At 34.0% G+C, this 18,002-nt stretch overlaps 2 protein-coding genes across 3 annotated transcripts in view; one reads left to right on the forward strand and one right to left on the reverse strand.

Annotated features, from left to right (window-relative positions):
- Positions 1-17,973, forward strand: part of LOC119085759 (homeotic protein deformed) — a 38,283-nt gene extending 20,310 nt beyond the window's left edge. The window contains exons 4-5 of the mRNA XM_037196243.1: positions 13,685-14,010; positions 16,922-17,973. Of these exons, the coding sequence (XP_037052138.1) occupies positions 13,685-14,010; positions 16,922-17,185 (590 nt within the window). The 3' untranslated portion in view covers positions 17,186-17,973. The remainder of the gene's footprint in view (positions 1-13,684; positions 14,011-16,921) is intronic.
- Positions 281-3,392, reverse strand: LOC119085757 (4-coumarate--CoA ligase 1-like). Of its 2 annotated transcripts, none has more exons than XM_037196242.1 (5): positions 3,188-3,375; positions 1,700-2,100; positions 1,548-1,621; positions 543-1,418; positions 281-481 (listed from the first exon to the last, which is right to left on the reverse strand). In XM_037196242.1, the coding sequence occupies exons 1-5, from the start codon at positions 3,317-3,319 to the stop codon at positions 351-353; spliced, it is 1,614 nt and encodes a 537-aa protein (XP_037052137.1). In that variant the 5' UTR covers positions 3,320-3,375; the 3' UTR covers positions 281-350. The 2 variants fall into 2 exon arrangements, with proteins under 2 accessions (XP_037052137.1, XP_037052136.1); XM_037196241.1 differs by having other exon boundaries at positions 282-481; positions 1,700-2,121; positions 3,188-3,392.
- Positions 17,974-18,002: the final 29 nt, after the last annotated feature.

Consider the following 18,002-nt stretch of genomic DNA (forward strand, 5'->3'; position numbering starts at 1 on the left):
ACTAAATCTTTTACTTCATTTGTTTTAGCATATACTTCACTCTTGTGCACATCGATTATTTTCCATTCTTAAACTTAAATTTAAAAATTTTGATGATTTCAAGAATTACATTTCCAATTTTGGAAAATTTTTAGAATGTCTAGTTTCAATTCCCAAAATTCCTGAAAACTCTTAAAATTCACTAAAACAGGCTATGATTTCGTTGCGCTCTTTGCAAAGTGAGTCGTTTCACTCACACGTACTTTTGGGATGAAGATGAAATTAAACGGTAACTTTGGATGGAATGGTTTATTTACTCAGCATTTGTACGAAAATTACAGTTTGTCATTACACAAAGATATGTTCAAAAACTATTGTTCGGTACTCAGTTGAAGAACTATTTCTCTCATCTTACGCCGTAGATTTTTACCAGACGGTGTCTTTGGAATTGAATCGACAAAATAAATGCCACCGGCTAATATGTTTCGATCGTAAAAATGAACTAAAATATAAAACAAAAACGAATTCATCATTTTATCAACGAAATGGTTCACTTCTATTACCACTTAGCAATTGGCTAATTTCTTCAGCTGTGATATTTGTGTTTGTGGCTCGAATTATTGCAACTGCTGGTACTTCTTTCCCATTTATATCGAATGTACTAAATACACATGCCATTGAGATCTGTGGCGACTGAAGCAGAACACTCTCAATCTCTGATGGTGAAACTACATAGCCATTGTACTTAAAGGTGTCCTTCTTTCGATCAACAATGAGTAAATCGCCTTCTTCATCAAAATAACCGATATCTCCGGTAAGAAAGAATCCTTCTTCGTCAAATGATTTGGCTGTTAACAATTCTTCTTGATAATATCCAGATGTCATTGACATCGATTTTACGCATATTTCACCTTGCTCATTAACCCCTAGTCTCTTTCCGTTTTCATCAACAATTTTCGCAACATTGCCACTTTTCAGTTTACCTGCCGAGCCTTTACTGAACTTGGGAACTTCAATCGAAACTGTTCCACCCAGTTCAGTCAACCCATATCGATTGTTTACCGTCCCATTGGGCAAGAAGCCATCCATTATTTTGCCTATTTCATACGGAAGCCTGTATCCGCCAAGAATTATATTTTCGAGACTTGAGAAGTTAGCTGCCTTGATTGAATCGGAATGAATCATAGTCTTTAACATGATTGGAGAGGACATAAAACGAGACACATTGTATTTTCCAATTAAGTGAAAAGTGCGTTGCGGAGAATATTCCTCTGATATAATCACTCTGATTGCATGATAAATAGTTCCAGCTAATAGAAAATGCAACGATCTGAACCATTGCAACGGATAAACGTTTAAGCTAACACGTTTTGTTCCCAGCTTCCAATCATAACTGGCGGCGATGGTGTTGATGAGCATAGAATGGGACATGCAAATACCTGAAATTTACAGTGATATTCAACATTTAGGTTACATTTTTTTGCATCAACTGGCCATTTCGCTGTTTTCATAGCTTATTTCTACTATAACTAACTAACTTATCTGAATTGAAAATAAAATTATTTGACCTTTTGAGGGCCCGGTGGTCCCAGAAGAACAATAAATTGCCGCTAGTTCGTTGACACCATCAACCGCGACTGGTCTAAAGATATAAAAAAATCATTTGAGTTACAACGAGGAAAAATCTCCGACTCGTGATTCTTCTTCGCTGATATCTTACGTTATATCCGTATCATCGTCTACTACTTCGAATAAATTTTCGACATTTTCCGAGCCATCTTTTTCCCCGTCAAATGTGAAAATTGTTGCTGTATGCTTCAATTCTGTTAAGCTTTGAACGACAATGTCATAAGCCCCTATATCACAAAAAATCACTTTCGGTCTGATCTTTTGGTATTTCTGAACGATTTCATATTTCGTGAAATCTGGATGAATTGGATAGATCGTACAGCCAAGCGAAAAAGAGGCAAAAACAAGTGATGCTAGATCATCGTGATTTTTTGTAACGAATCCATATATTTGCTTGGCGGAAAGCCCTCGTTTTTGCAAATTCTTGGCTGCTCGAATTGTCCGAATTCGAATGTCATCAAATGTTACGGAAATTCCAGATGTCCCATTGATCTGAAAGTTAATAGTTGTACTCTAGATTACAGATTTCATTAACAAGGTATTTCCAATCTTAAATTATTTCGAAAAATTGTATTTCATTTCAAATAAAAAAATTAAAGGAAATTAATAATGCCTGGAATCCAGATGCAAGTTTCGATCAAATGTTGGGATTTTCTGGGATGTCTTGGATCCCAACATTTACGTGAACGGAGAAGAAACAAAACGCACAGCTTTGATCGAATGGAAAGCATTCATCAATTTTTGTTGAAATGTTCGAGAGAGGAAGGGAAAGTTATGAGAGCCAGACTAGATGACAATGGCAAAATAACTTTTTCTAACGTCGAGAATATCAAAATTTATCTTGATTCCTATGGGGATAGGACACAACAACTATACCAAGTACCAACTATTGACAGTTGGTAAATCTTTGAAATGACACAGGTGTTAAAATTCGTCAAAACAACACATTTAAATCGACATAATGTTTACTCAACAAATCCATAACATCAAAACAAAGTTTATTACAAATACGGAGACGCAACCTACAAACAGACCTGTTAAAGAAATCCTGGTTGGCAACTCGAAGTGAAATGAGGTCGCTTGTAATGGGGAATGGAAGATTTGACGAGTTATTGCTTATTGAAATATTTATCTTGACGAGTTGGTGATTGTAATAAGTATATTGGACACAGGTGCATATCATTTTTTATGTGTCGATGCAAAGATAAACCCGAACTTCCTCTCCCAGCTGATGCATAATGTCAGTCTTACCACACAGAGATATATAAAATATTATTTTAAGCAAAAAATTGTTTTACGACATGCCTCCAAATGCACCGACTTTTTTAGAACTTTGTCGATGAACAGCCGAAGAAAATAACAAATTAGCGGGCCTGGTAACACCATTTTATGATATTTTATCGATCAATAATGTCGAAAAGATAGTTCATGCAACCGAAAGCCTCACACATACTTATATTCATCGCGACTGTATACGTTTTTACCCACATTTTCGGCAGCTGCCAAAATTTCGAACTTACATTCGATCACTAAAGTTTGTTTTCACTTTGTATACTGAACGAAAATAAGAAAAAAATACCTGAGCGATTTCTGATCCTCCGGATTTCAATGAATTCAATATGACGCTTGCTATCGACAAATTTGGATCACATGATGGTAGGTCATTACCTTTCCAGACTTTATTTTTTTCATCGAATGTTGTGTTCCACATTTTCTTAATTTATGTTTAATTTGATTAACAGAAATTTTTCAAATCCAACTGAACAAAGCAAGTGAATGTTAAACAATGTGTTTAAATCGTAATATTGAGCAGCATTTATTGTAAAATTTTAATACATATTAAATACAAGCAATATTATTCCCTTGACTGTAAGTCATGGGTTTTACAAAAGAAAATACACCGTACGTAACACGTTCACTATGATTAAAAATGCAAATAACACGATAACTGGAGCAAAGTTCAACCGATTTTCAAAAAATTTTTTTTTTAATCGACGAAGTATTGAAATCCTCAGGTCAAATTCGAAAATGGGCAGTATCGGCTCAAGCATCTAGGAGTAGTTCTCGAAAGATGAAGCAAGGGCCGCAATTCACACGAGTTTAAATTTTATTGAAAACATACGTTATTTTTTACCGGGGCATTTTATATACAAAGTTTCGAAGATTTTCAGTGAAACTAAACAGAATTAAATCATCAATGAGAGATTTATTAGACCGTTCTAGTAGTTCTTCTTCTAAATGCGTTTTTTGGCCATCAACATACAAAATTACATTTCATTGAAATAAATCAATAAATCATTGCCAATACAAATACTATTGAGAAGCTCAGACAAACAGTCAAGGGATCGGACCCACCCAACAGGTGGGACCTAGTTTTACTATATGGAAATATTTTGATTCAAGTTGCTTTCGCCAGATGTTTAACTCCAGCTTCAGCAAACTGGTTTATTGTTAGTTTTAAGATAGTTAAAACCGACGTAATACCGATTAGAAAAGGTGAATTATTAGGGAACGTCTGATTGTTCTAACAGAAACGGAATGTCCAACACAAACGGAAACACAAACCATTTCTCTTTAAGACAATGCAGCTTTGCCAAAGGAAAGTCATTTGTGTTTCCGTTTATGTGGGACATTTCGTTTCTGAGAATTGAAATAGACAAATGCCCAAAAAATCATAATTTTCATTGTAAACAATCACTCTTCAAATTTGATCGATCACCTTGCTTTGCATTTTCTAAAACGAATGCTTCAATAACTCATACAAATTCCATAACAACACTGCTTTGAGTGTTGAAATATCCCATTATCTGGTGTTGAAATTTTCGACTTTTCAATCTAGTTATCGGTATAGAAATCTGTCGGATTTCAATTCTCGGCTGCACAAAATATTTTTCCTAACTAGTGTTGAAATATCGCGACTTCCTAACTTATGCTACAAGGCTTTTTTAGCGAATTTGATTCCAGCACTCGCCTCCGGCTCGACCTAGAAACCTCTCATTCGCTAAAAAAGCATTTTAGCATGCGCTAGGAAAATAACTATTATATCAATCACAAAACGACACTTTGAACAGACGAAGTAGAAGATTTAATTACCACATTACCACATCACAATAGACTTGATGTTTCTAAGAACGTTCGTAACATAAAATTTCACGTTTTACTCACATCAGTTTCAATTTCATCGGTTTTTCCTTATTCGAAATTCATTGTCAAATTTATTTGATTAATTGATTGACTATCGATAAAACGTATGACCTATCAACAAAGACTTTCAACTTTGTTTTGCTTGGTGCTTGGTGTACCCCATTTCCTTTTCATTTTAAATCCTTTTCATCTTATCATTTTGTTTTTGTTTTCTTTTTTTTACTGTAAGTATTTTGTAATTAATCATTCAAATTCGAACGATACATTGTGACGGATAATTTCACTATTTTATAAAATAGACTGTGTTGTTATCTGCTAATGAATATAAACATCTCGATCAATGAATTTCAACGGAAAGCTTTTTTATGACGAGACATAATTATGACTTGATTGTTGTACTAAATCTATATGTGGTAGCAAATTCATACAATAATTTTATGTTTGAACAATATACAAGTCATTCAGATCTCCAAATATATTTATTTGTTAACGCTTCGCACATTTCATACGATCTTATTTTTAGTAAAGCCTCAAAGTCTTACATGATACGTATTGTACACGAACAGTTAACAGAAATTTAGTCCATAATTGCAGCCTAAAGCCTAATTACAGTACACTAATTAAGTTGCAGCATACGAAGTTGTAATTAGCAGTAGTTGAAACAAAATAGTTTTTACTGAACAAACTTCTAGTATAGTCACTGAATCTTTTACTTCTTACAATTATTCTCTAGTTGATGGTACAAAATTTTTACTTCACTTGTTTTAACATATGTTTCACAATATAAGACAAACTAGCTTGATTACATTTTTTATTCTTGTAATCATTGTCGATAACGGATGACTTTCGATGGATTTCTGCTAACTTTCCAATATCCTGAAATGTTACCAATATACTACATCCAAATGTTATAACAAACACGCATTGCAATAATTTTTTAGTTGTTACATCCTACTTAATCCCAACATCATCACGCTTGCATTTCAAAGCGCTGCGAGTATAAAAATAAATTATTGCGTGTCTGAAAGTATAAAAGTCGGTTTGACATAAACAATTTTTTATGGATCGTATACGGATACGGCTGAATTATAAAAAGAAATGCATGACCCAATTTCGTTTTCATTTTTAAATGTTATCAGAGATCAAGTCATTGATGTTTATTTCATTTAATTATTTTTTTTAATGTGGTCAGTGGCTAATGTGAGCTTAAAAATTACTGACAAAAATTTGGTGCAGTGCAAGAGGTGTACTTTGAATAATTTTTTATATCAAGTGGAACTTTAAAAGGAAAATGGTGTAGTTTCATCGTTAAGACTTTCTATCCGCAGTAGGGCGTAAAGTAGTGCGTAAATGGGTTTTCCTATATAAATATATTTACACACTAGTGCGTAAAAGTGACGTTTATAAAAATGAGAATCGTACTCCTGTACATAATAGTTATTTTCCTAACGCATGCTAAAATGCTTTTTTAGCGAATGAGAGGTTTCCAGCTCGAGCTGGAGGCCAGTGCTGGAATCGAATTCGCTAAAAAAAAAACTTTTAGCATAAGTTAAAAAACAACATTTTTCATAACCGACAAGGGAAATAACCGACGAAGTCGCGATATTTTAACACTAGGTCCCACCTTTTGGGCGGGTCAGGTCCCTTGACTGATAATTTTTTTCAATATCTTTTTGATCATTTTCATTGTTGAACTTCCGAAGCATCACTGATACAAATGCCTACATTTGATCCTAATTTATTTTTACATATGCTGTATTCCTAAAAAAATTGTCAAATTTAGAACATTAATATATCGATTACTCTATACATTACAACAAAATTCTTCAAAAAATCTTTGAACGTAAGACCGAATGATCTTTGAGTTCTTATGTTTCTTATAAATTTGCAGCAAGATTTTCAATCAACCAATCAAACTCGTATGAGCTATGTATTATTCTGTTTGATTGCCATTTTGTCGAATTGAATCAGAGTAGATGCGAAGTTTAACGAATATGGAACGATGAGAGGCCTTTTCACTTTGGTAAAAAATTTAAAAAAAACCCATTTCGTAGAAGGATGAATTCCCTGGGAACGAACAAAACGCCTTCTCATTACATTTCGTAGAAGGATGAATTCCCTAGGAACGAACAAAACGCCTTCTCGCGACATGTACCACATTTCATTTGAAAGCAGGCATTTTTCTGCCGTAAGACAGTAAAAACATCTTTTCTTCCTGAAGTACCAAAACCGTCACATTCACTCACCAAATTTAGTACCGAAAGAGCAACATTCTCCGACACTTTTTTCTCTCAATTTTCATTCCCGCTTATGTCATTTTCGATCCTATCTTTATTCTTTCCCAGATGTGTCATGTACTATAACAAATGAAAATGCTACACATGTGATATTAAATGCGATCTCGCATCAGATTTTGTGATATCGCATGCGATCTCGCATTATATTTTGTTATATCGAATGCCATCTCGCATGTGATATTGTGATATCGCATGAGATTTTGTGATATCGCATACGATCTCGCATGTGGTATAGAGATCGCAGCTGAATATGGCGTGCAAATCTGTTGTTATGTTTTGTTCGGAATGTGACTTTGGTACTCCAGGAAGAAAAATAGTATACGTACCACGGATCGAAAAGGTGTGTTTTAGACCACGGTGGTGAAAACGTCCTTGGTCTCCGCTCCGCTTCGCGTCGCTCCATCCCTGGACGTTTTCACCACCTGGGTCTAAAACACACCTTTTCGATCCTTGGTATGTAACATACTATTCTTTGGTATTTAGTAGACGGATTTTTGTTAGTCAACTATCAGATTTGTTAGTCAACTATCAGATTTGTTAGTCAACTATCAGATTTGTTAGTCAACTATCAAATTTGTTAGTCAACTATCAAGTTGTTAGCAGTTCACTAACAAGAGATGTTTACCGGTTAGAGGCTGGGCATGTACTGACGAAATTTTTCTTCCTATTTGTTTCATGCACATCATCGAAAACATACTTATACGATTTACACACACTACGCAACAAATTCAAATTTCATCAAAGTAATCTTTTTCGATTGAGGCTATAATCAACAGTGTAAAATCCTGTTTTTATGGCATAGCTTCCAGATCCTTCGTCCCACATAGCCCATCTTCGAACTTAGCGTTGGTATTTTACTTCCACATATTTAAAAAAAAATCGTGCCTTGAACGATTTTTTGTTACCCAGATTAAACGTTTTTCATGCCATTTCATACATTTTCAAGCACAGTAAACTTTTTTGTTACCCACATATTTCGGTATTTTCTGGTGTAAGACCCTGACTTTCAGTCAAGGGAATAACCGCAGCTCGTGTGAATTACAACCCTCGCTTCGCTCCACAAACTTTAGTCGTCGTAGTTGTCTAATGTTTGGTTTGCTTTGGCCGCAAACTTATCGCTCGTCCGAGCTGTCTAATATTGCAATACGACACTGCAACTCTTGTGAATTACGACACTCGCTTCGCTCGGGCCGCAAACTTCACACTCGTCAGAGTTGTCTAATAATAAGTTTTAGTCTAATCGCAAACTTCTCGCTCGTCCGAGCTGTCTAATATTGCAATACGATACCGCAACTCGTGTGAATTACAACCCAGGCTTCGCTCCGCAAACTTCAGTCGTCGTAGTTGTCTAATGTTTGGTTTGCTTTGGCCGCAAACTTAACGTTCGTCCGAGCTGTCTAATATTGCAATACGATACTGCAACTCGTGTGAATTACGACCCTCGCTTCGCTCGGGCCGCAAACTTCACACTCGTCAGAGTTGTCCAATATTAGGTTTGATCTAATATCAAACTTATCGCTCGTCCGAGCTGTCTAATATTGCATTACGATACCGTAACTCGTCGAAGTTGTCTAATGTTAGAATTGCTTGACTTTTGTAATACTATATACTCACTGTAGTGTATATGTAATTTTAGGTATATGCTGCTTGTTAATTAATAAAATATAAAATAGCAATTATCAAATACCAATTATCGAAAATCAACTATATTGTTCATTTATTACATTTCTATTTTTTGGCATAACTTCCGAAGCGTTGATCACACATAGCTTATCGTCGAACTTAGCCTCAGGAATCCCATTCCTCGTCGATTAAAAAAAAATCATCAAAATCGGTTATGAATTACTCAAGTTATCGTGGTGACAAAAAAAAAATAGGTTACAAACAATTACGTTTTTCTTCACATTTCATACAATTATCAAAAATTAAAAAGTATCACATTTTCGTTTTCAATAGGTAAAACACACATAAAACAAAAATGTGATACTTTTTAATTTTTGACAATTGTACATTGTTAGGCGACAAACATTTTATGGTATTAGATCATAGATCATTAGATCGATGTGTACTCTTTATAAGATGATTCTGGAGTGACAAAAGACATAGCTAATGCGTTCTTTTTATACATAAATTCATAATTGATATTCAAATAGCCAACTATCAAATTTGATAGTCAACTGTCGAATTTGATAGTCAACTATCAAGCAAGTTGATAGTCAACTGTCAAATTTGATAGTCAATTATCAAGTTGATTGTATACCATCAATTCTAATATAATTCGTTGGCGAAAACAAATTCAAATGATTTACACACACCCTAAAAAAATCAAATTTCACCAAAGCAATCGTATCGTATTTAATAGAGAAATTATCAACAGTGTAAAATCAGGTTTTCCTGGAATAACTTCCAGATTCTTAATCCCACATGGCTCATCTTCGAACTTAGCCTCGACAATTTAATTCCACATCGATAAAAAAAAAATTTGTTGAAATTGGTTAAGAATTACTCGAGTTATCCTGCCCACAAGAAAAAACGGTTACAGACATTTAACGTTTTTCATAACATTTCACAAGTTGATAGTCAACTATCAAGTTGATAGTCTACCATAAATTCTAATATCAATCGTTGGCGAAAACAAATTCACATGATTTACACACACATCCAAAAAAAATCAAATTTCATCAAAGTAATCGTATCGTATTTAATAGAGAAGTTATCAACAGTGTAAAATCAGGTTTTTCTGGAATAACTTCCAGATTCTTAATCCCACATGGCTCATCTTCGAACTTAGCCTCGAGAATTTAATTCCACATCGATTAAAAAAAAAATTGTTGAAATTGGTTAAGAATTACTCGAGTTATCCTGCCCACAAGAAAAAAACGGTTACAGACATTAACGTTTTTCATAACATTTCATACATTTTCAATCAAAGTGTACATGTATGGTTACAGACATTTTTCGGTATTTTCTGGCGTAAGACCCTGACTTTCAGTCAAGGGAACTAGCTGCGAAAAATCTTGTACCTAAGCTTGAATTTTGCCTTTGCGCAAACAATGTGTTCAAAAACTCGAATTCGCCCCTGGTTGCCAATTTTCACATTATTTCTGAAAATTTTCTTTCAGGTACATGACAAAATTCTTCAAAAGATTTTTGATACTAAGAATAGAGGAAGAGAGGCATGGCGAACGTCCACATACCTAACTTTTTTGAGAGTCTGGGTCGCTTAAGTGAATAATTGCTAGAACCAATACTCTCTCTAGCAAAGAAACTCTCAGCTCTATGTGTCAAATTCACACCTTATCATTACACTATTCCATATTTTGAATGACTACGCTGTAATGTGCGTGTAAATTCCAAAGACTACTTGATTTTTTCACCACCTTAACAAAAGTAGTTTGTTTGCTTGAAAGAGTATTGCTGGAACCATTGTTTTAGTGGTCATGAAATAGTTTTTAGAAAATATGAAAAAGAAAGGTGATAGAAGTGGAAGAGGGCCTGTAAATTCTTGTGAGACCCAAAGTGGTACAACCTTATAAACAACTATCAACAGTGTGCTGGTAAAACAGCTGACGTAAATTTCGATCGAACTCATGTTACTCACTCCACATGTGATATCGACGTAATGTCTCACTCAACTGACATGTGGTAACGTCTGCGGCATAGATAAGAACAATTGGATTAAAATTGTCGGATCTTATAATTCCACAAACATACCACAAACAAAAGCGACCTGCTTGTCAAAACGCAGACGATTGTGGTTGGATCTTAAGAATGAATTTCATTATGTTTCACCGTATTAAATTTTCTGCGAAACATAAAGGAGTGCTCTACAACAAGTTTACCATTTAAATCCACCATTCGAATGATATAAAAAAAATTAAAAATAAATTTCCAGTCTGCTCAATTGTTTGGCATAAAATTAAATCCGCAAGATATCTCAATTGAATTGAAATTATGGTTTGGTGTGTATAAAACGCTGACGATATAAATTGAAAATTTATCAAAAAATGTTTAATAGAGTTGGTGAATAGTCGATCGTTCAGCCGTAATATTTTCCCGCATTTATACACCTAGCGAAGTTGACAGTAAAATATACGTCCCGAAATTGATTACATATTGTAATATCTACTGTAGTCAGCATCCCTCAATGTCGGTGTTATTCAAAAAGTAATATAAAAAAACGTGAAAATTGTATAAAGGCGAATAAGATAACTGAATGACATAAATTAATGTTTATTTGAAAACTGTTTTATTTATCATGAGATTTAGTAGACAGAAGTTTCACAAAAAGCTATTTATCACCCTTCTAATAGGGAATGTATTTTTTTCGGTATGCTTAAAATCAGTGCGCAATGTACCTCTTTATACCTTTACATAAATTGTAGATAGATTGATGTGTACACACTATGAAGAAGTAAAACTCGAACAAGAAATAATAAATTAAAATTGCCCCAGTCTCGTTTGTTCTTCGCTTATTACTTATCACATTATCATGTCGTGACTGCGGTGTTGTACACGAAATATTCATGTTTCTAATTAGGTATAAAGTTTTTGAATTTTCGATCGATTAAGCTGAAGGTGTTCATCTATTTAGCGGTGATTCTTACTCGCAGTTCAGCTTCAACTGGAATGCTGTATGAAATATTTGTTACAATATTTTTATTCTACTATGACCGTTGACTAAGGACCGAATAACCAGAAAAGGAAAATATTTTGAGTATTTAAATGCAAAGTGACAAATTGCTTTACTTTTTCAATTTTTCCCAATTACATTTTGAAAATATTTTCTTCAATCTTATACCCCCGGTAATGACAACCCTTTTTCTTTCGTTCATGCATACCATTATTATTCGAACGGGCCTCATTTTATCGCAATTCAAATATTATGAATAATAAAACATCGGAACGATTCATCAGCGATAGTAGCGAGTGGTGTACATTTTAGATACGTATAGATAGATACACTGTGTTGTATCATGTACAAACTGTACATACTTTCCGTAAAGAAAAGTCAATTAATAATCTTCAACTGTTTCATTTCAGTTCGTTTGGTTAAAATCTACTTTTCTTTTGTAAATACACTTCACGATTCCTATCTCGTCATGGACAAGCATCTGCCAAAAAGTTTTTCTTTCGAATTTATTTTTCGACTCGCAGACATAATTAATTGAGTTTTGTTTTTCTTTTCAAACATTTATATACATACAACACAACCCAAGCCATGACAATTTCGTAGACTAGTGTTGTTTGTTTCGAGACAGAAAGGTCAAATATTTGAAGTTTGAATATTGTTATGCCGTGCATTTTTGTGTATACACATATCTTTCTCTACAGGCAACAACATAAATAATACATTTGAGTTAAGATGATTTTCAGAGGGTTTTTCATTGTAATTAATTTTAATCAAAAAAGCGTTGCGTTGCATATCGTTTCTGTATACCGTGTATTGATTTAGTGGATTCTTTTTATCGTTATCTTCACACCATTGCGCTTACGGGTTTTAACGGCTAAAAAACAAGGGTAAAGAGTTGATTCAATGTTAAAGAATTCATTTTTTGCCAAATACTTTGGAAAAATGTGAATATTTTATGGGGTCGGGCATCTGGTATGGTCCTGTTTATAAGTAGATGTTATTCTTGCTATACTTTTAGAAAACTTGAAAATTTAAGTTACGAGGGAAAAGTTCACAAATTTCGTCATTGATAGATATACAGTTGGCACCCTGTTATGTTCAATAAATATACATGTTCTGACTAAAAAAATCGGGTCGGTTTTATATGTGCCAAAGTATTAACTGTGCCAAATTGCATTACTCGACAAAAAACATTTTATTCTACGACTTTTACTGAGACCTACAAGGGACCTAACGAAGGTAGGCCTAAAGTATATCTCGACCGTTACATATAGCAGTACGTTGGTGTTAGAAAATTCGAAAATTTGGGTTGTCTGGCGCGCAGGCTTTTCAATACAAAAATTCACTGTTAAGATCAATGCAGTCAGTGAAATTTTAAAAATATTTGTTTCAACTGGTTAACTCATAGTGCTTATCATCACGTACGTCGATGTACCTTCATTTTGGATTTCTATGACGTGTGACTACCAAGATATACACTAGGCCCACGCTCTTCAGATCCCTTTTAGGACACAATAATGAAAATCGTAGAGCAAATGTTCGTCGGTATCAGATGTAGAATAATAATATGGCACGACCGAGGCTTTATACTGAACTCAAAATGACGTGTGGCACATTTCTCTGATAATAAATGGTTTTGAACGGAGAAAGCTTTTTTTCATCACTGGCTCATTTTTGTACAAATGTACAAAAATTTAGATCATCATTTATAATGTCAAATAGTTCTCTCAACTATCTGCTCCTCTCCATATCCTAGAGTTGGAATGGTGTCTATCAGTGGTTTTTAGTATACTGTCGAGACGTTTACCACGATATTCTGATTTCGTTTTGGTCTTTTTCTTTGATAACTTTAGGCATTCCATTTCCATGAGTGTACTATATCAAGAATGGAATCAATTTCTCCATCCCTTTTTCCACCCTTCAGAGTATTAGTTTGAAGTATTTTTATGAACTTGTACAATTTCCAATGAGTTTTAATTTTAATTTTTTCTTCATTTTACAGTAAAAGGCCAATACCAACCTGGCATGGAACCGAAACGACAGCGTACAGCGTATACTCGTCACCAAATCCTAGAATTAGAAAAGGAATTCCACTATAACAAATATTTAACGAGACGAAGACGAATAGAAATTGCACATACGCTTACGCTGTCGGAAAGACAAATTAAAATATGGTTTCAAAATCGTCGAATGAAGTTCAAAAAAGATAATAAATTACCAAATACGAAAAATACGAGAAAGAAAAATGGTGATTCAAACGGTGGCTCGGGTGGGAAAAAACCAAAGAGAAATAACAATAATAGTAAAAAGGAGTCCGTACAAAACGAGGTGAGTGTATGAAAAAAAACACATTTTCATTCATTGAATTGAGCACGAAATTACATTTTCTAAAAGACACACGTAACAAGGTTTTGGTATTACTTATAGGCCGTATGGTTGTGAATCAATAAAAAAGCGCCACACAATAAAAGTTTGATAAATTAACTACGCAAAATTCATTCAGCTGGTTAGGTGATTACTGTTCGCTTACTAATAGCGTTTGTCCTATTTCTCAGTTGACACTTTGAGGGTCAATTGGGTCAATAAAAGCAAAAAAGTTTGATTTCTTTTTCAGCAGAGCTGCAATACCTGAAACTATGTAATTTTTACAAAATTCATTTGAATCTTTTACTTCATTAGTTTCGACATACATTTCGCTATGTATAAAGCTGCATAGCCAAAATATTAGCATTAATAAATGCTCTATGATATGGTCTCTAAACAGATCGACAATCACAACGCGATTTATTGGTAACAGTCTATAAATACCAAATTACGTGGGTATTTCTATTCCCAGGATCAGTAGTCTAAAGGATAGAAAAATGTTCCCCGAGACATTTTACTGTAATGAAATTAATGACTTTTACATTTGTTGCACGAAACACAATTTTTTTTTTTTTATTTAACCAAATGGTTTGTTGTTTCACTTTGAGGTGGAATATATTAAAATATTCGTTGTGTGCTAATGTCACGCTCTCATTTGCATATCGCCTGAATCACTTTGTAGTACTAGTAGGTAAAGTCGATGTTCATTGAGTGGTCGTGAAAAAATGTACTTGCGCGACGGTCTTTCGGTTCTGTTTTTGTGTGGAAAGAAGCAGAGATATAAGACTGATTGTAGATTTCATTCATGGATAAATGAGTGATTTATTCGCTTATTAATCTTAAATCATACACGACACCAATTGATGGTTAACGATAAGAAGAAAAATTCAAAGTCATGTGGACGTAATGTCCTGTGTAGTACACTAGCACTAGAGGTGAGCGTATTGAGGTTTTTTCCCTTCAAAAGCTTGATTCGATCTACGCTAAGCCTAATACGGTATTTGCAGCTGGACTGGCCAGATGGATTGCTCCTTTCGGTTTTACGTATAAAATTCCTATATTGGCGCCTAGCTCACAAAAGTTGTATGCTTTTAGACAAAGATGTTTAGACTAATATGTCTTTATAGATGCTCTCTTCGGTAGCCAGTTCAGCTCTGTTGTTTCTGTCAGTTTTTCGTTAGAGAAGCGTTGTTGATGGAAAATATATTGGAAAAGTGAGTATACAATGGAAAATGTAGATCAGATTACCTCGAAAGCAAGAGGATATGAACGTTTTAAAACGACAAGGGGCATATTAAATCTGTCACACCTTTTGTTTAAAGTATCGACCTGAATTCGATACAAAATCTTTTACTTCATATGCTTTAACATAGGTTTTGTTGTATAAGAGACCACTAGCCAGGGATCCTTGTTTAGTTTGTTTGTCACTGTCAGTAGCATATGAAATTCAGCAAGCAATCTTCGAGCTTTTGGTCATCACGATCCAAATTAGAATTTTTTAGATTTTTTCTGGCTACAACTCTTACTCTAATAACTTAATTTGGACGATTGATATCAGCCAATTGCGCGAGTTACTAGCGAAAGTGCCTCAGATCAACCCTCCTAAACAGGTATACGTACAGCTTTTCACGCAACAAAGGGACGAAAACATTAAAAGAGCCCTCATTTTCGGTCCGTCGTCGCATGTAAATACAATTTGGATGAAGGTGATCGAATAAATTAATTTTGCTGGTCAAGTTGCTGAAGTCGAAAAGTTGGCTAAGTTTTAAACTTTATAATTTAGAGTTTGACGGCTTGAATTCGTTACATTGTTGATTCAAAAACCTATTTTCTCTGAACTCAGCACTTCAAGTATGTGTAGAACTTTGTATAGTAAAAAGATATACAATATCATTCTTCTCTCTTCTAACCAACGATTCCGTACATTTAAACAAATGTCTAGGTCCCCACATCTGAACCATTTTTTAAAATTCTAAAAAATACGGGTCCTATATTTTAGCCTTCCGGACCAGATACACTCCTTTCCAGATGAATTTTAGACTCTTCCTGTAAAATGAACGGGACTAATGTAAAGTCAGTTCAGTTAAAATTTCAACGTTCTATCCATCGAATTCAGAATTTTAAAGTTGCAAACTTAGCCATTTCTTCGACTTGGGGAACTTGGAAGACCAACAAAATTTATTTTTTCGATCATTTCCATCCAAAATGTATTTTTATCAGGTTAAGTGTGTACTAGTTATTAGATTAAAGGAGATGGAGCCAGAAGTGGAGCGTCAAAGAAAATTTCTGATATTACCCAAAACTCAAAGATTTTAGTTCTTCGATTTTGTGTCAACAGAAAAATTACTTTTTTAACCGATTTCGGCCGTGTTTCGTAATCCTTGGGAGACATAGTTTTTTTTTGTAGACTCCTCCTCTTTAAGATATTTTCAAAAATTGAAAATCGATCTCCCTAAATCTTAAAGTCGTATCAGTTTTTAACTTTTGCATTTTCATAATCTCTCACGTATTAAACCGATGCTGTAGAGATAAATCTTTCATGCGGTGCGATTCCTTGATAACAATCAAAAAACTGTTACAAAAATTGTAGTGTACGAATTCCGCAATACATGGGGGTGACCGACCATTGCATGAACAAACCGAATATTTAAAAAAAAAACATTTTTTTTTGTCGTAAAAAATGGATGCTACCGTCTGAGCACGGGGAGGAGGTCAGATGAATAAGCTATTTCTCAGTGGTAGTCGTGCGATTGACTCAATTAATCTTATATTCAAGAAAAAAAAATCGAATTAAAAATGTAAAACAACAAAAAACAAACATAACAAAAACAACAACAACAAAGTAATAACAAAAATTTCATTACAATTCTTCCAGCGTATGTGCTCCGACAGTCTTGAGAGTTTAGGCGATATAACGACAAATCCACCGTATGTACCAGCATCAGAAGTTGCTGAAATGATGGGTCAAAATTTGATGAATCATCAACAGCAGCAACCTAGTAGTGTAAGTAATAACAATAGTGATATGATGGGTTTATCCATGGGGTCCACTATACACCAGCATCATCAGCAACAACAACAAAATGTAAATTCCATTGTAATGAACATAAAACCGGATTATGGATTGACAGCTCTGTAAAAGAATTGAAATCTTTGAAGAAATCTAATATTTTGCTTTGATTCGAAAAAATGAATCAATCGAAATTCAATTGGACTAAATGCTTTGAAGGCATATTTTCAAATCTTGTGTGTGTTGTATAAATAACAAAAAAAAAAAAATCGTGCGCGTGAAAATGTAGGAGAACAAACAAAATAAGAAAAAAAAAATTGAAATTAGACAAATTCAACTACTGGAACGCAAAACTATTTTTTGATGATTTCGAACGAGTTTATAAATTAAAATATTGAAATTTGATTGGATATATCCAAGGAAGGACACCGAATTTTCTTTGTGTCATCTTGCGTTAGTAAACTATAGATTGTGTAAAAGTTAAATTTATTTTTAAAATTAGAAAAAGAATTTCGACAAATTTTTTGTAAGACAAATTTGAATGAATGTGCCATATTGCTGTATTTGGAAGAGTTATAATAGGGCGCGCGGTATATATATGTTTTTGTTGTCAGCGGCAAATATGTCGATACTTTGAGCGGAAAATTTAATCGTTGGATTGGAATCAAAATTTAATTTAATTTTTATTTCTTTAAATCAAAACCATCGGCAAACAATTTCATTTTGATTACCTCATCACAATGCTGAAGAACTGATCACACGATTAAATTTGCTGGTATAATGCGACTGTTGTCTTTCAGCAAACATATTTCACTTGGAGCATTTGAATTGTTTTTTTTTTGTTTCTTTTTTTGGGTAAGTTGCTAATAACATTTTTCGATTTCCTTCATTCGAGCAGTATGTTGAAAACATTTCGATTGCACAAAAAAAAAGATTAGATTAAATC

This window comes from Bradysia coprophila, chromosome X (assembly GCF_014529535.1).
Source record: "Bradysia coprophila strain Holo2 chromosome X, BU_Bcop_v1, whole genome shotgun sequence".
Taxonomy (NCBI): Eukaryota; Metazoa; Arthropoda; class Insecta; order Diptera; family Sciaridae; genus Bradysia; species Bradysia coprophila.

Bases quoted from the DNA above. Each gene is read 5' to 3' on its own strand.
- LOC119085757 (XM_037196241.1), bottom strand. From the start codon at position 3,319: ATGTGGAACACAACATTCGATGAAAAAAATAAAGTCTGGAAAGGTAAT. The intron at 1,419-1,547 runs GTCAAATAATTT...TGTAAATTTCAG, and splicing joins GACCACCGGGCCCTCAAAAG to GTATTTGCATGTCCCATTCT. The intron at 482-542 runs GTAATAGAAGTG...TTTATATTTTAG, and splicing joins AATTAGCCAATTGCTAAGTG to TTCATTTTTACGATCGAAAC.